Raw genomic sequence first — 15,915 nt, 5'->3', positions numbered from 1 at the left:
GCAAAGAAGTCAAATTGTCTCTCTTCGCAGATGACATGATACTGTATATGGAAAACCCAAAAGAATCCACCCCCAAATTACTAGAACTTATAGAGCAATTCAGTAATGTGGCAGGATACAAAATCAATGCTCAGAAATCAGTTGCATTTCTATACACGAACAATGAGACTGAAGAAAAGAAAATTAGGGAATCCATTCCATTTACAATAGCACCAAAAATCATACGTTATCTCGGAATTAACTTAACCAGAGAGGTAAAGGATCTATATTCTAGAAACTATAAATCACTCCTAAAAGACATTGAGGAAGACACAAAAAGATGGAAAAATATTCCATGCTCGTGGACCAGAAGAATTAACATAGTTGAAATGTCTATGCTACCCAGAGCAATCTACACTTTCAATGCCATCCCGATCAAAATACCAATGACATTTTTCAAAGAGCTGGAATAAACAGCCCTTAAATTTGTGTGGAACCAGAAGAGGCCCCGAATCGCCAAGGAATTGTTGAAAAGGAAAAACAAAGCTGTGGACATCACAATGCCAGATTTCAAGGTATACTACATGGTACTGGCACAAAAACAGACACATAGACCAATGGAACAGAAGAGAGAACCCAGAAATGGACCCTCGGCTCTTTGGGCAACTAATCTTTGATAAAGCAGGAAAAAACATCCAGTGGAAAAAAGACAGTCTCTTCAATAAATGGTGCTGGGAAAATTGGTCAGCTACATGCAAAAGAATGAAACTTGACCACTCTCTCACACCATATACAAAGAAAAACTCCAAATGGATGAAAGACCTCGATGTGAGACAGGAATCCATCAAAATCATAGAGGAGAACATAGGCTGTTACCTCTTTGACATCGACCACGGCAACGTTTTTCATGACACATCTCCAACAGCAAGAGAAACAAAAGAAAAAATGAACTTGTGGGACTTCATCAAGATAAAAAGCTTCTGCACAAGGAAGCCAAGGAAACAGTCAAAAAAACTAAGAGGCAGCCGATGGAATGGGAGACGATATTTGCAAATGACACTACAGATAAAAAGACTAGTATCCAAGATCTACAAAGAACTTCTCAAACTCAATACACGAGAAACAAATAAACAAATCAAAAAATGGGCAGAAGATATGAACAGACACTTTTCCAATGAAGACACACACATGGCTAACAGACACGTGAAAAAATGTTCAAAATCATTAGCCATCAGAGAAATTCAAATCAAAACCACATTGAGATACCACCTTACACCAGTTAGAACAACAAAAATTGACAAGGTAGGAAACAACAATTGTTGAAGAGGATGTGGAGAAAGGGGATCCCTCTTACATTGTTGGTGGGAATGCAAGTTGCTACAGCCACTTTGGAAAACAGCGTGTAGGTCTCCTAAAAAATTAAAAATTGAGCTACCCTATGATCCAGCCATTGCACTACTGGGTATTTACCCCAAAGATACAGACATAGTGAAGAGATGGGCCACATGCACCCCAATGTTCATAGCATCATTGTCCACAATAGCTAAATCATGGAAGGAGCCGAGATGCCCTTCATCTGTTGAAGGTTTAAGAAGATGTGGTCCATATACACAATGGAATATTACTCAGCCATCAGACAGAACGATTACCCAACATTTGCAGCAAGATGGATAGGAGTGGAGGAGATTATGCTAAGTGAAATAAGTCAAGCAGAGAAAGACAATTATCATATGGTTTCACTCATTTATGGAACATAAGAAATAGCAGGAACATCAGTAGGAGAAGAAAGGGAAGAATGAAGGGGGGGTGAAGAGAAGGGGGAATGAACCATGAGAGACTATGGACTCTGGGAAACAAACTGAGGGCTTCAGAGGGGAGGGGGGGGTGGGGGAATGGGATAGGCCAGTGATGGGTATTAAGGAGGGCACACATTGCATTGTGCACTGGGTGTTACACGCAAATAATGAATCATGGAACATTACATCAAAAAGTAAGGATATACTGTGTGGTGACTAACATAACATAATAAAAAATTATTATAAAAAAAAGAAGAAAAAAATAAAACATACCTGACCTTGAAAAGAAAAAAAAAGTTTTCAAAAACCTTGATGCGGAAATGAACATAAAGAACATCATTTAAGTTATTTTAAATCATGGTAATTGAAACGTAATTTGCGAATGGTAAAATTTTCTATTAAGGTGTACAATTACATAGGTTTTTAACAAATGGATACAGTTGTGTAACCACTGTTGCTATGAAGATACAGAATATTTCCATTATTACAAAGTTTCCCCATGTACCTTTATAGTTAGTCCATGTCACGCCCAGCCCTGGAAATTATTGACTTGATATCTACCTCTATACTTTGCCATTTCCAGAATGTAATATAAATAGAACCTTAAAGTATGCAAAAAAAAACCTTTATAAAATATAAATATTATAAATCTGTATACATACAAATAATGAATTAGAAAGATACCTAATTCTTCAGCCTTTTGAAACCTCTGAAACCCCATATACTTTGCTTCATAGTCAGGGATTTGTTTATGGAAGCATAAGAATAGATAATACAAATCCCTACACTTTTAGGCCTACAATTCAAATGATTAGAGCAAAGGGGCAGGCAGGATATCTAAGGAAATTGAACTTAAAACTAATGAATAATTTATGTAAGAAAAATGGCAAATTGAGAATATATGATGAAGCATTTACTTAGTATTTTACTTACAGGAAAGAAGGATCACAATTGCCTTTAACAGTTTATGGGAATGTTAAAATGTAAAAGTAGTGAAAGTAAAGGAGACAGAGGACCTTAACAATTATTTTATCTAGAGAACGTGTGGCAGTAGTGCCTTGCACATCTAGTAATGACTACACATTAAAAAAAATTTTAATTATATATATGCTATACATTACCAGTGGACTTTTCCAACATCCTATAGGTCAATTAAACGTGACAGGTTTTAAATTTTACATTGAAAATTAAATCCATAGGAAAATTCCACATTTTTAATAAAAAAAGATTCTAAACAGTCAAAAACAATTTTTAAAGTATTAGTGAATATAGAAAATCCCTTACTACTTTCAAGAAAGAACTCCTTTCCTTTCAGCTTTAAAAAATGTTCTAATTTATCCAACAAGGGTCATCATTTTTAAATGGAATATAACTACTATATTTCAAATCTTCAGATCCACAAAATGAATCCAAAAAAAAGGAACCAAATACTTCTATTCAAAATATACAATATTACTCATCTATTCCCCCAAAAAACCCAGCTAAAGTTACCTCTTTCAGAGAACTTTACCTGACAATCCCCTTACCAACAGAGTTAATTATTCCCTCCACTGTGATACCTCTGTAGCTTACACATAGTTCCACAACACTTTCACATTGTGTGACAGGATCATGTCTTAATTATCTCTGAATTATTAATGCCTAACTGTTCCTCAAAAGTAACACATAATTTACAAAATGATTTTTATAAAATGATCCCAGAGTAACAGCGCAAAGCTGAAGAGACATCTCATATTAAAATTTCAAAAATTCAATTTTATTTAATCATTCAAGAGTATTAGTTAATAGAGAAATAACTTATAAATAATAAAAATAAGGGGTGCCTGGGTGGCCCAGTTGTTAACCGTCTGCCTTCGGCTCAGGGCAGGATCCCAGCGTTCTGGGATCGAGCCCGGCATCAGGCTCGACTGCTGGGAAGCCTGCTTTTTCCTCTCCCACTTCCCCTGCTTGTGTTCCCTCTCTCTCTGTCTGTCTCTCTCTCTCTGTCAAATAAATAAATAAAACCTTTAAAAACAATAAATAAATAAATAAATAAATAAATAAATAAATAAATAAAATAAAATAAAAATTTTTGCTGCTCCTTAGAGAAGAAAAGCTGAAGTTTTTCAATAAAATCATTCTGTATTTTTTTTACCAGCTATTTTTTTTATTATATTATGTTAGTCACCATACAGTACATCATTAATTTTTGAAGTAGTGTTCCATGATTCATCGTTTGTGTACAACATCAAGTGCTCCAGGCAATACGAGGCTTAATACCCATCACTGGGCTACCCCATCCCCCCACCCACCTCCCCTCCAAAACCCTCAGTTTGTTTCCCGGAGTCCATAGTTTCTCATGGTTCATCACAACAGAGTCCCCACCCCACCCCACCCCCGCCTTCATTTTTCCCCTCCTTCTCCTAATGATCTCCCTGCTATTCCTTATGTTCCACAAATAAGTGAAACCATAAGATAATTGTTTCTCTCTTCTTGATTTATTTCACTCAGCATAATCTGTATTTTTTAACACAAATTAGCTTAGCACTCAGATTAAAATAAAACACTGAACTCAAATCAAATAGAGATCAGAGATGAATATGGAAATGTCTGCCAATGCCCACAAACAGCAAATAATCAATGAACTTTAAAAATGTATTGATATTTTATTTTATTTTTTTATCTTTAAGTACTTTATTTAGAAGGTTTTTTTTAATGTTTTTTTATTATATTAGGTTAGTCACCGTACAGTACATCCCTGGTTTCTGATGTAAAGTTCGATGATTCATCACTTGCATATAACACCCAGTGCACCATGCAATACGTCCCCTCCTTACTACCCATCACCAGTCTATCCCATTCCCCCACCCCCCTCCCCTCTGAAGCCCTCAGTTTGTTTCTCAGAGTCCATAGTCTCTCATGCTTCATTCCCCCTTCTGAATACCCCCCTTTCTTTATCCCTTTCTTCCGCTCCCGATCTTCCTAGTTCTTATGTTCCATAGATGAGAGATATTTTAACTTTCTAAAACCACCAGTAACATAAAGAAGCATGAAATATTAATAACATCTCCAATTTTTAACATAACAAAGCTCTGCAGGACCTGTTCCCTAACCCTACAGGGTAGTAGTACTCTGTATCTCCTGCATGGAATGCCTGCTTCTCATTTGCATCTGTCTCATTGTTTGCAAACCTTAGGTGAGCTATCACCTCTTCTAGGAAGCTTTCCCTGATTTTTTTCGTGTTCTTGCCACTCTCAATTTGAATACAGGGTTTCGTTTGTGCTTCCAAGAATACCTTTCCTGTTATACTGATTCTAATGGGTTATTATTTGTTTACACGTCTCTCCATTGAGAACAGCGATGTATCCTTTTCATGTCCTTGAGCCCAGCACAGCATAGGGCTTATAGTAGTTATGCAATAAATGATCACTGAGTAGTGAACAAATATTGATCATAACAAAGTATATCTGCATTTATATTTGAATACTGCAAAATTTGTTCTCTACATCAAAAATGTCAAGTCCTTTTTTCTAGCCTGTGCAAACAAGTTTCCCCCCTCTTCCCAAGGAGAAGTGCTTTGTCTTTGAAGACACTCCTAATAGTGTGAAGGCCCTTGCAGCTGGCATGCAGGTGCTCAAGGTTCCAGATGGAAACTCGCACCAACACTTGACATCAAAGGCCATCCTTGTCGACTTCCAGCCCAAGCTTTCAGTTTGCCGCCCTACAAGTGAACAGCCCGCCACACCTCTCTGGGCGTCATGGCCTCTGCACCCACTCTGGTGACCCATGCCACCCAGGAAAATCACCACATGAGTAGTCCTTCCAACCCATGAGGTTGGCCTTCTCATCCCATATGGGCTTGGCGTACTCTGGCTAGTGCTGACAAATCGCGACACAGTTCAGAGACAGCAAAGCAGAAACAGTCCAGAACAGAGATCAAAACACTCATTTGCATAATCATAAACACTATGTGAATCATATAATGTCATCATATTTGAATAATCATGTAAGAGTCATATACAGCAAATATACATACATACATATACATGGTTGTATATGAGTACTTGTGCATGTATGTATATATGTGTGTATTTATACATGCATGTATATATGTAAAATACTTCCTTTTCCAAGACAATGTGAAATTATATTTCTGTTCATTTCTTTTCCTTTTTAGCTTTTCTAACCCCTGGCTGTAAAACGTAAAATGCGTGTGTGTGTGTGTGTGTGTGTGTGTGTGTGTTTATATATATGTATATGCTTATACATGTATGAATGTATATGTCCTAGTCACATATTTCCTAAATTACTTCACTTTTTTAAGTGTTGGTCTTAATGTGCCATAGCAACTGATAAGAGAGATGGTAACTGTATTTGGTTTACAATCTGAGTAGAAATGCCAAGTCATGGATGAGCCTAGAGAAATCATCCTCTTTCTTAAATAAATTGAGTACTTCTATGGCCTCAAAATCTCTCTGTGGACCTCTACTCAAAAGCAAACTCAGAGCCGTACCATCTTTTCAGTGTGAACAAACTGTAGCTTCTATCTTATATGGAGGTGCGTGTTCACATTTGAGGATGTTTTCTACCTCAAAAAAATCATCCCCCTCCTCTAAAAACATTTATTTTTCTAATACAGTCTTCGATACAAATATAATTTGAATTCAGAATACATACTTGATGTGACTGAGAACTTTAGCACATTTTTGGAATAATTTACCAGACATTACACTTTGGCAATGGGCTCCTTTTAGTGGATTTACTCAGCCTTTTGTGGTGGGAAAATTGAGAAAGCACTGAATATGGGAAAGACACAATCACAGGGTGTACCCTGTCTGCTGGTCTGTCACTAAGTGTCATTGAGCTAAGTTTCAACTGTGAGTTGTAGGAAAAGGATGGTGATGTCTGTGATTGTGGGGAGGGCTGGTCATCTGCTGATGGTTGCGTCTGACTGTTGGAACAGTTTTGTACCTGTTCAACAAATTCATTGCAGCATTACTGATCGCCTGTGTATGGGTTTATTCTTTGAATTCTCTCTCAAACTGGTTGTTAACATCTTACTGAATCCCTCACCATTTAATTGACTTGAATAAAATCTTTGACATCAGTTTAAAAAAAAAAAAGTCAAGTCCTAAAAGAGTCTTATGGGCAAGACTTTCTACTGAAGAAGATCTAAAATAGTTTTTAAATACCAGTACAATTTATGTGTTAACCTTTCTTCCTATCCCAAAATGGTAGCTAAATTACGGTTTACTACAGAGGACAAAAGCTAAGCAATTAAAGTATCCGATGATACTGTCCAGTAAAAGACAGGTATTCCTTGTCATAAGCATAAAGACTGCCCAGTTCTGTAAGGCTACATATACTGGTTCAAACACAATCCTTTTTTAAGTGGAAGAGAAGGAGCATATTCTTACAAAACCCAATTAGCAAAAAATAATCATCTGTCCAAAGCAATTTAGTCTTCATCTGATTGAGGACAGAGATTCAAACTCTATGACTGCTATGTATTGATGAAAACACTGATTATCTTATCTGAAGGAGTACACCTTGTCTTTTGGCAATCAGACTTCATGTTTCCAGGTGCTATAGTAAACCATGCACCCTTGGGTCAGAGACTAGGTTTTTGTTTGTTTGTTTGTTTTAAGATTTTCTTTATTTGACAGAGAAAGAGACAGCCAGCGAGAGAGGGAACACAAGCAGGGGGAGTGGGAGAGGAAGAAGCAGGCTCCCAGCAGAGGAGCCTGATGTGGGGCTCCAACCCAGGATTCCGGGATCACGCCCTGAGCCAAAGGCAGACGCTTAACGACTGAGCCACCCAGGCGCCCCCAGAGACTAGGTTTTAACCCTTTTTTGGATTCTCAGCACAGCTCAGAGCCTAGGATATGGCAAATGGCAGTAACTGCTTGCCAAATAAAATTTTACCTGAACAGCTTCATCACGTGCTTGTTTTTCTTCCTGTCGTCGCTGACGTTCTTCCTGTAACTCATTAAGCCTCTGCTCATATTCCTTCAATTTTGATAAGACATCATGGCGCTTATTCTGGGCTTCAAGGGTATTTATGAAGGCAATTTCATTTACCTTCAATAAAAACAAAGAAAGTGAGTATCAAATCAAGTTAATTCTAAGACACACCACAAAAATAAGAAACCTAACAGCAGTATGTCATAGTAATATAAACCACTAATAAGGCATAAAACAAAAAGAGTCTTTTCTTTTAATATTTGCCTCAAAAATGGATAGTAATCCAGTGTATATAAGAAACCTACAGGCCTTAGTAAGAATTGATTTATCATAAATAAAGATCTGCCACTAAAATATTTTTAAGTCAAGAAACAAATTAAGAGACTTTACAAAAACATAAAGTTCTACTTAATTCATTACAATTTGCAATTATGTAAATTACATTAAGATTTAAATAGTACATACATGTTATTCTAATGAGTTTGGGAAAACAAACTTAAAATAAGCAACAAATCATTTTTCTTCAACATATACCAAATAAGTGACAATTAGGAACAAGGTAGTGAAACATCTACGACATCCTTAACTTCACATATATTGATACTTATCAGCCAAGTTTTGCTAGAAAGCATAGTTTTTATGAGCAAAGTTAAGCTAAAGATAAAGGTGGAAAAAGTCACTTGGGATCAAATTTCTCATTTTTGAAAGCAAGAGGGAATGCATGCTACTGTGAAAATGGCAGATGAAAACAGGAAATTAAACACTGGGACTCACTCTGACAGAAAGACAGACTCCAGGAATCCATGCTGGATGAAATAAAACCTATCACTAGAAATGTTAAAAATCTCAGACAAGAGAGTTTTAATATAATTCTAACAAGATTTCCCAATCACCTTGCCACCTGGCCACTTAAAGTAGGATAATAACCATCCTTCAGACTGTACTGAAAGTATAAGACGAACAGCTGTACTCAAGGAATATGAATCATACTATACCAGGGCTCACATATTAAGCATAATCAAGACAAAAGAAAAACAAATGGGACTTAATGCTCTAGACAAAATAAATAAGTAAAATAAAGTTAGAGGGAAGAGTGTGCAAAAGCTGGGTAAAAATTTCAAACTGTGATGTTGGTTAAAGGGTACAAAGTTTCAAGTATGCAAGATGAATAAGTTTTAGAGATGTACAGCATGGTGATGACACTTAACAAGACTTGAAATTCGCTAAGAAGGTAGATCTTCAATTTTCTGTGCACATATGCAAACACATAAATGGTAATTAAGTAGAGGTGATAGATATGTTAATTAGCTGGGCTGTGATCATTCCACAATGTATATGTATATTAAAACATCACACTGTAAATCTTAATATATACAATTTTGATATGTCAGTTATAACTCAATAAAGCTATAAATAAATAAATAGATCAGAAGTTAACAGGAAAATAAAAAACCCAATCTGGAAGAAAACATAACCCAAGTAAAACCAGAAAATTCCCTTGGCAAACTTTGTAATATAAAATAAGTTAACAAAAACCTGAATTTAAAGGTGCAAAAAAATGGTAAGACAACAAAACAATAAAAGATTAAAAGGCTAAGGAAACAAAGTGAGGACAAAAGTAACACTATCACTGAAGTAGAAAAAGCATGGAGCAAATAAAGATGGCAAAAAATCAAATCACTGATAGAGGCAAGTCTTATGATAAGTTAATGCAGAACTTAAAAATGAAAACTGATGTATCAGTAATAAGCTATGAATAGAATGAACAAGTCAAGATGGCCAAATATAAGGATGAATAACTTCTATAGTTAAGAAAGACAGGGGGCACCTGGGTGGTTCAGTCAGTTAAGCACTGGACTCTTGGTTTCGAGCAGGTCATGATCTCAGAGTCCTGGAACTGAGCCCTGCCTCCAGCTCCAGGCTCTGCACTCAGCATGGAGCCCTCTACCCCGACCCCCTGCTCTTCCCCCCACTCTGTGCACTCTCTCATAGATAGATAGATAGATAGATAGATAGATAGATAGATAGATAGATAGAATCTTTGGAAAAAAAGACAAGAAAATATTTCAACATATAATATGGAAAATTTCCCATGGAAAAAAAAGAAAGCAAATTGAAAATTGAAAGAGTTCATGTTATTTCATGAAAAAATGTCCAGAAGATCAATACTAAGAATATCCTTATTAAATCTTATTAAATTACAAAACACTAAGGAAGAAGAACAGACTTTTTAGGCCTCCAAGTAGTAAATGCAAATCACCTACAAGGAGAGGAGGAAAAATCAGTGTGGCCTCAGGCTTCTCCCCAGAAGTAGCTAATGCTAGAAAAAATAAAGCCTACAACTTTTTTTTTTAAAGATTTTATTTATTTATTTGACAGAGATAGAGACAGCCAGCGAGAGAGGGAACACAGCAGGGAGAGTGGAAGAGGAAGAAGCAGGCTCATAGCAGAGGAGCCTGGTGTGGGGCTCGATCCCATAACGCCAGGATCACGCCCTGAGCCGAAGGCAGACGCTTATCCGCTGTGCCACCCAGGCGCCCCAAAGCCTACCACATTTTGAAGGAAAAACATGAACCATGGACCTGGTCTCTAGCGAAAATGTATTCAGACAGAAATGCCACAGCTCTAGATATGGAAGAACTCAAGGAATAGAGCACATGTAAGTTCTTCCTGAAAAAATCACTTGTTAATAAAATCCAGCCAACCAGAGACAAGTCAAAACAAACAACTCATAAATGGAGAATTAAGTGAAGCTGTGAGTCCATTTATATATAGAAGGAAAACTATACTAAGGAAGTTATACTTTCACAGCAAATTTTGTAAATGTTATCTATCTTAACAATGTAAAAATAATAAAACTATGAAAAATTGTTGGGAGGAGATTAGGGACAATGGAAAGACATGGTGGTGCTAATTTCCTCAAAACTGTCATAAAATTAAATAGAGTGTAGTAAATAGGATCATTCTAAACTCTTAATCTTTCATAACTTTTATAACTTTATAAGAAATTATGAAAAATAATGCCTTTTGTGAGAAAGAAACATTTATTACAAATCAATAATTCCCTCAATTTTTACTGCCATTTTACTTCCATCTCTTAAAATGGAAATAAAATTGAGATTAATACTTCTTATTCTTAAGTATCATATATAGTATAATTCCATTTTTTTAAAGTTACCTATTCATGCAGTCTGAACCTTATTCTAGAGAGATGTCTGGGTATTTACCATTAGGTATATGTATATGGTGGCTACTTCTGAGAGTGGAATTTTAGTTGCTTTTGCTATATTGCTTCAAATCTTCAAAATAAAAAGGAATTATTTTTATAATAGTGACATGGCTACTACTCTTAATATAAAATAATATTAAAGAAAGCTAGGGAAATGTGTTTATACTAAGACTTGAAGATAAAGTCTCTGAAGGTTTTTGAGCTAAGAGGTAATACAATAATATACTGCAGAAAGATTAATTTAAAGGGAGTAGGGGGGAAAAGGCAAGCATACCAACTAAAAATATTTAGGAAGAGGATATCTTAAAAAACCTGGTGGCAGTCATCATAGAAAGAAAAACACACGAGAGACTACAGAACTGTAGAATCTGCAGTTGAATATATACATGGGAAATGAGGGAAAAAGTCAAAAAGACCCACTTATCTTTTTGCTGTATACACAAGAATTACTCAAAACAACAACAATAATACAGTGAATCAAAGTAAATGATCAGAACTTTCCCAAGTCTAGTTAATGGGAAATTAGTGATACCATTATCTGAAATACATATTGCAGGAAAAGCAGATGGTTTGGGAGATAGAAGCGGTGAGCTGATGAGTTCCACTGAATACAATCATCAAGCAATAGGTAACTAACTCCAAACATCGGTTGTGGCCACAAAACAAGTCTCAACAAATTCCAAAAGACCGAAGTCATGCCATGCATCTTTTCCAACCACAACACTATGAAACTAGAAATCAAACACAAGAAAAAATCTGGAAAGAACAGAAAAACATGGAAGTTAAATAACATGTTACTAAACAATGAACGGTCAACTAAGAAATCAAAGAGAAAATTAAAAAATACACGGAAGTAAGTGAAAACACAACAGTCCAAAATCTTTGTGATACAGCAAAAGCTCTTCTAAGGGGGAAGTTTGTAACAGTACAGGCAGGCCTACCTCAAGAAACAAGAAAAAGGTCAAATAAACAACCTGAACTTACACCTAACAGAGCTAGAAAAAGAACAAACAAAATTTAAAAAACAGTACAAGAAAAGAAACAATAAAGATTATAAGCAGAAATAAATTAAATAGAAGCTAAGAAAACCATAGAACAGATCAGTGAAACCAGGAGCTGGTTGTTTGACAAGATAAATCAAAATTGATAAAATTTGAGCCAGACACATCAAAAAAAAAAAAAAGAATTCAAACAAAATCCGAAATGAAAGAGAAGGAACTGACACAAAAGAAATACAAAGAATTATAAAAGGATTATAAGAATATATTATGAAAAATTATATGCGAACAAACTGGACAACATAGAAGAAATGGATAAATTCCTAGAAAATTATAATCTACCAAAACTGAATCAGGGAGAAATAGAAAATTTGAACAGGCTGATTACCAGCAATGAAGTTTAAGCATTTAAAGAAGAGTTAATACCTATACTTCTCAAGGTGTTCCAAAAAAAAAAAAAGAAGAAGAAGAGTAAGAAAACCTTCCAATTCCATTCTATGAGGCCAACACTATCCTGACACCAAAACTGCATAAAAACACTACAAAAAAAAGAGAACTACAGGGCAGTATCTCTGACGAACACACACGAAAAAATCCTCAACAAAATATCAGCGAATTCAACAATATATTAAAACATCATTCGCCACGATTAACTGGGATTTATTCCTGGGATGCAAGGGTGATTCGATATTCACAAATCAATCAACTTGATACATCCATCAATAAGAGAAAGGATGAAAATTATATCATCATTTCAACAGATGAAAAAGAGCATTTGCAAAAGTACAGCATACACTTATGGTAAAAGCTCTCAACATAGTAGGTTTACAGGGAATATACCTCAACATAATAAAGGCTATCTATGAAAAACCCACAGCAAACATCATACTCAATGGTGAGAAGCTGAGAGCTTTTCCCCTTAGGTCAGGAACAAGACAAGGATGTCCACTCTCACCACTTTCATTCAACATAGTCCTGGAAGTCCTAGCCACCGTGATCGGACAAGAAAGAAATTGGTAAGGAAGAACTAAAACATTCCCTACTTGCAGATAATATAATACTATATATAGAAAACCCTAAAGGCGTCACAAAAAAACTACAACAACTGATAAATGAATTCCATAAGGTCGCAGGATACAAAATCAATACACGAAAATCCTTTGCACTTCTATACACTAATAATGAAGAAGCCAAAAGAGAAATTAAGAAAATAATCCCATTTATAACTGCACCACAAATAATAAAATACCTGGGAATAAACGTAGCCAAAAAGGTCAAAGACCTTCTGAAAACTATAAAACATTGATAAAGAAATTGAAGATGACACAAACAAATGGAAAGATACTCATGTTTATGGACTGGGAGAAGAAATATTGTTAAAATGTCCATACTACCCATTAATGCAATCCCTATCAAAGTACCAACAACATTTTTCTCAGAATTAGAACAAATAATCCTAAAATTTGTGAGGAACCACATAAGACCACAAATAGCCAAAGCAATCTTGAAAAAGAACAACTGGAGGTATCACAAACCCAGATTTCAAGATGTAATATGAAGCTGTAGAAATCAAAACAGTATGGTACTGACACAAAAACAGATACACAGATGAATGGAACACAAGACAGAGCCCAGAAATAAACGCATGATTATACAATCAATTAATCTTTGACAAAGGAGGCAAGAATATACATTGGAAAAACACAGTCTCTTCAACAAATGGTGCTAGGAAAACTAGACAGCTACATCCTAAAGAATAAAACTGGACCACTTTCTTACACCACACACAAAAATAAACTCAAAACGGATTAAAAACCTAAATGTGAGACCTAAATTCATAAAAATTCTAGAGGAGAAAAAAGGCAGTAATTTCTCAAACATCAGCTGTAATAACATTTTTCTAGGTAGGTCTCCTGAGGCAAGGGAAACAAAAGCAAAAATAAAGTACTGGGATTACATCAAATTTAAAAGCTTCTCAAAGCACCCTGAAACTAATAATACACTATATGTTAACGATAATGAATTTAAATTACATTTTTTTAAAAAAATAAAAATAAATGAAAGCTTCTTAAAGCAATCTACACATTTAATACAACCCCTATCATAATAGCACTAGCATTTTCTACAGAGCTAGAACAAACAATACTAAAATTTGCATGGAACCACAAAAGACCCTGAATAGCCAAAACAGTCTTGAAGAAGAAAAGCAAAGCTGGAGGTGTTACAACTCCAGACTTCAAGCTATATTACAAAGCTGTAGTGATCAAGGCAGTATGATACTGGCATAAACACAGACACATGGATCAATGGAACAGAATGGAAAATCCAGAAATGAACCCACAAATATATGGTCAATTAATCTTGGACAAAACAGGAGAGAATATCCAGTGGAAAAAAGAGACTCATCAACACATGGTGTTGGGAAAACCAGACAGCAACATGAAGAAGAATGAAACTGGAAAACTCTCTTACACCATACATGAACAGAAATTCAAAATGGATTAAAGATCTAAATGTGAGACCATAAAAATCTTAGTGGAGATTACAGGCAGTAATTTCTTTGACATGGGCCACAGCAACTTCTTACTAGATATGTCTCCTCAGGCAAGGGAAACAAAAGCAAATATAAACTATTGGGACTTCATCAAAATAAAAAGTTTCTGCACAGTGAAGGAAATAATCAACAAAACTAAAAGGGAACATATGGAATGGGAGAAGATATTTGCAAAGGATGTATCTGATAAAGGTTAGTATCCAAAATATATAAAGAACACAACACCCAAAAATGAATATTCATTAAAAAATGGGCAGAAGACATGAATAGACATTTTTCCAAAGAAGACATCCAGATGGCCAACAGACACACGAAAAGATGCTCAACATCATGCATCATCAGGTAAAATACAAATCAAGACTACAATGAGATGTCACCAACACCAGTCAGAATGGCTAAAATCAACAAGAAAGGCAAGCATGCAAAGAAGGGGGAACGCTCTTACACTGCTGGTGAGAATGCAAACTGATGCAGCCACTGTGGAAGACAGTATGGAGGCTCCTCAAAACGTTAAAAAGAGAAACTACCCTACAATCCTACAATCTGCAATGACATGGATAGAACTAGAGAGTATTATGCTAGGTGAAATAAGTCAAAGAAAAACAAGTACCATGTGATTTCACTTCTATGTGTAATTAAAAAAAAAAAAAAAAGCAAATGAACAAAGACAAAAACAGAGAAACAAAAAAAACCCAGACTCTTAAATAGAACAATCCGGTGGTTGCCAGACAGCAGCTGGTTGGAGGATGGGTGAAACAGGTGATGAGCACTGAGCAATGTATAGAACAGCTGAATCACTACCCTGTACACCTGAAATTAATATAATACTGTATGTTAATTAAACTGCAATTAAAGTTCAAAAGAAATTTAAAAATAAAAAATAAAGATTGAGGGGATGGGGCTAAAGATGCAAATCTAGGAGTCACTAGAGAGATGACAGTTGAAGCAATGATAATGATTGCGATACTGGAGGAAAAGAACAAGTGAAGTGGGTGAAGTGGGTAAAACATAGGCAGCAAAAGAAAAAGGGAGGACGGGAAAGGATTAGTTAGAAAAGCAGAAGGAAAATCAAGATGGGGCGCCTGGGTGGCTCAGTCGTTAAGCGTCTGCCTTCGGCTCAGGGCATGATCCCGGTGTTCTGGGATCGAGCCCCGCATCAGGCTCCTCCGCTGGGAGCCTGCTTTTTCCTCTCCCACTCCCCCTGCTGTGTTCCCTCTCTCGCTGGCTGTCTCTCTCTGTCAAATAAATAAATAAATAAAATCTTAAAAAAAAAAAAAAAAGAAAGAAAGAAAATCAAGATAGCGCAGCATACTCTGGAAAAAGGTACCTCACAGCATTCACAATGGAAAGATTCAGAATAGCCATTTAAACTTAGTGTTAACATTCTGAAAGGCAAATACAATATAGCACAGAGGA

General features: G+C 35.8%; 1 protein-coding gene across 14 annotated transcripts in view; it reads right to left on the bottom strand.

Annotated features, from left to right (window-relative positions):
* The window catches only part of SCAPER (S-phase cyclin A associated protein in the ER), a 522,862-nt gene that overhangs the window by 356,738 nt on the left and 150,209 nt on the right, over positions 1–15,915 (bottom strand). For all 14 annotated transcript variants that reach the window (XM_057303865.1, XM_048221477.2, XM_048221494.2 and 11 more), the window contains one exon: positions 7,680–7,835. In XM_057303865.1, coding sequence (XP_057159848.1) covers positions 7,680–7,835 — 156 coding nt within the window. The remainder of the gene's footprint in view (positions 1–7,679; positions 7,836–15,915) is intronic.

This window comes from Ursus arctos, unplaced genomic scaffold (genome assembly GCF_023065955.2).
Source record: "Ursus arctos isolate Adak ecotype North America unplaced genomic scaffold, UrsArc2.0 scaffold_28, whole genome shotgun sequence".
Taxonomy (NCBI): domain Eukaryota; kingdom Metazoa; phylum Chordata; class Mammalia; order Carnivora; family Ursidae; genus Ursus; species Ursus arctos.
The sequence above is the reverse complement of the archived record's forward strand: the minus strand, read 5'-3'. Positions and strand labels throughout refer to the sequence as shown.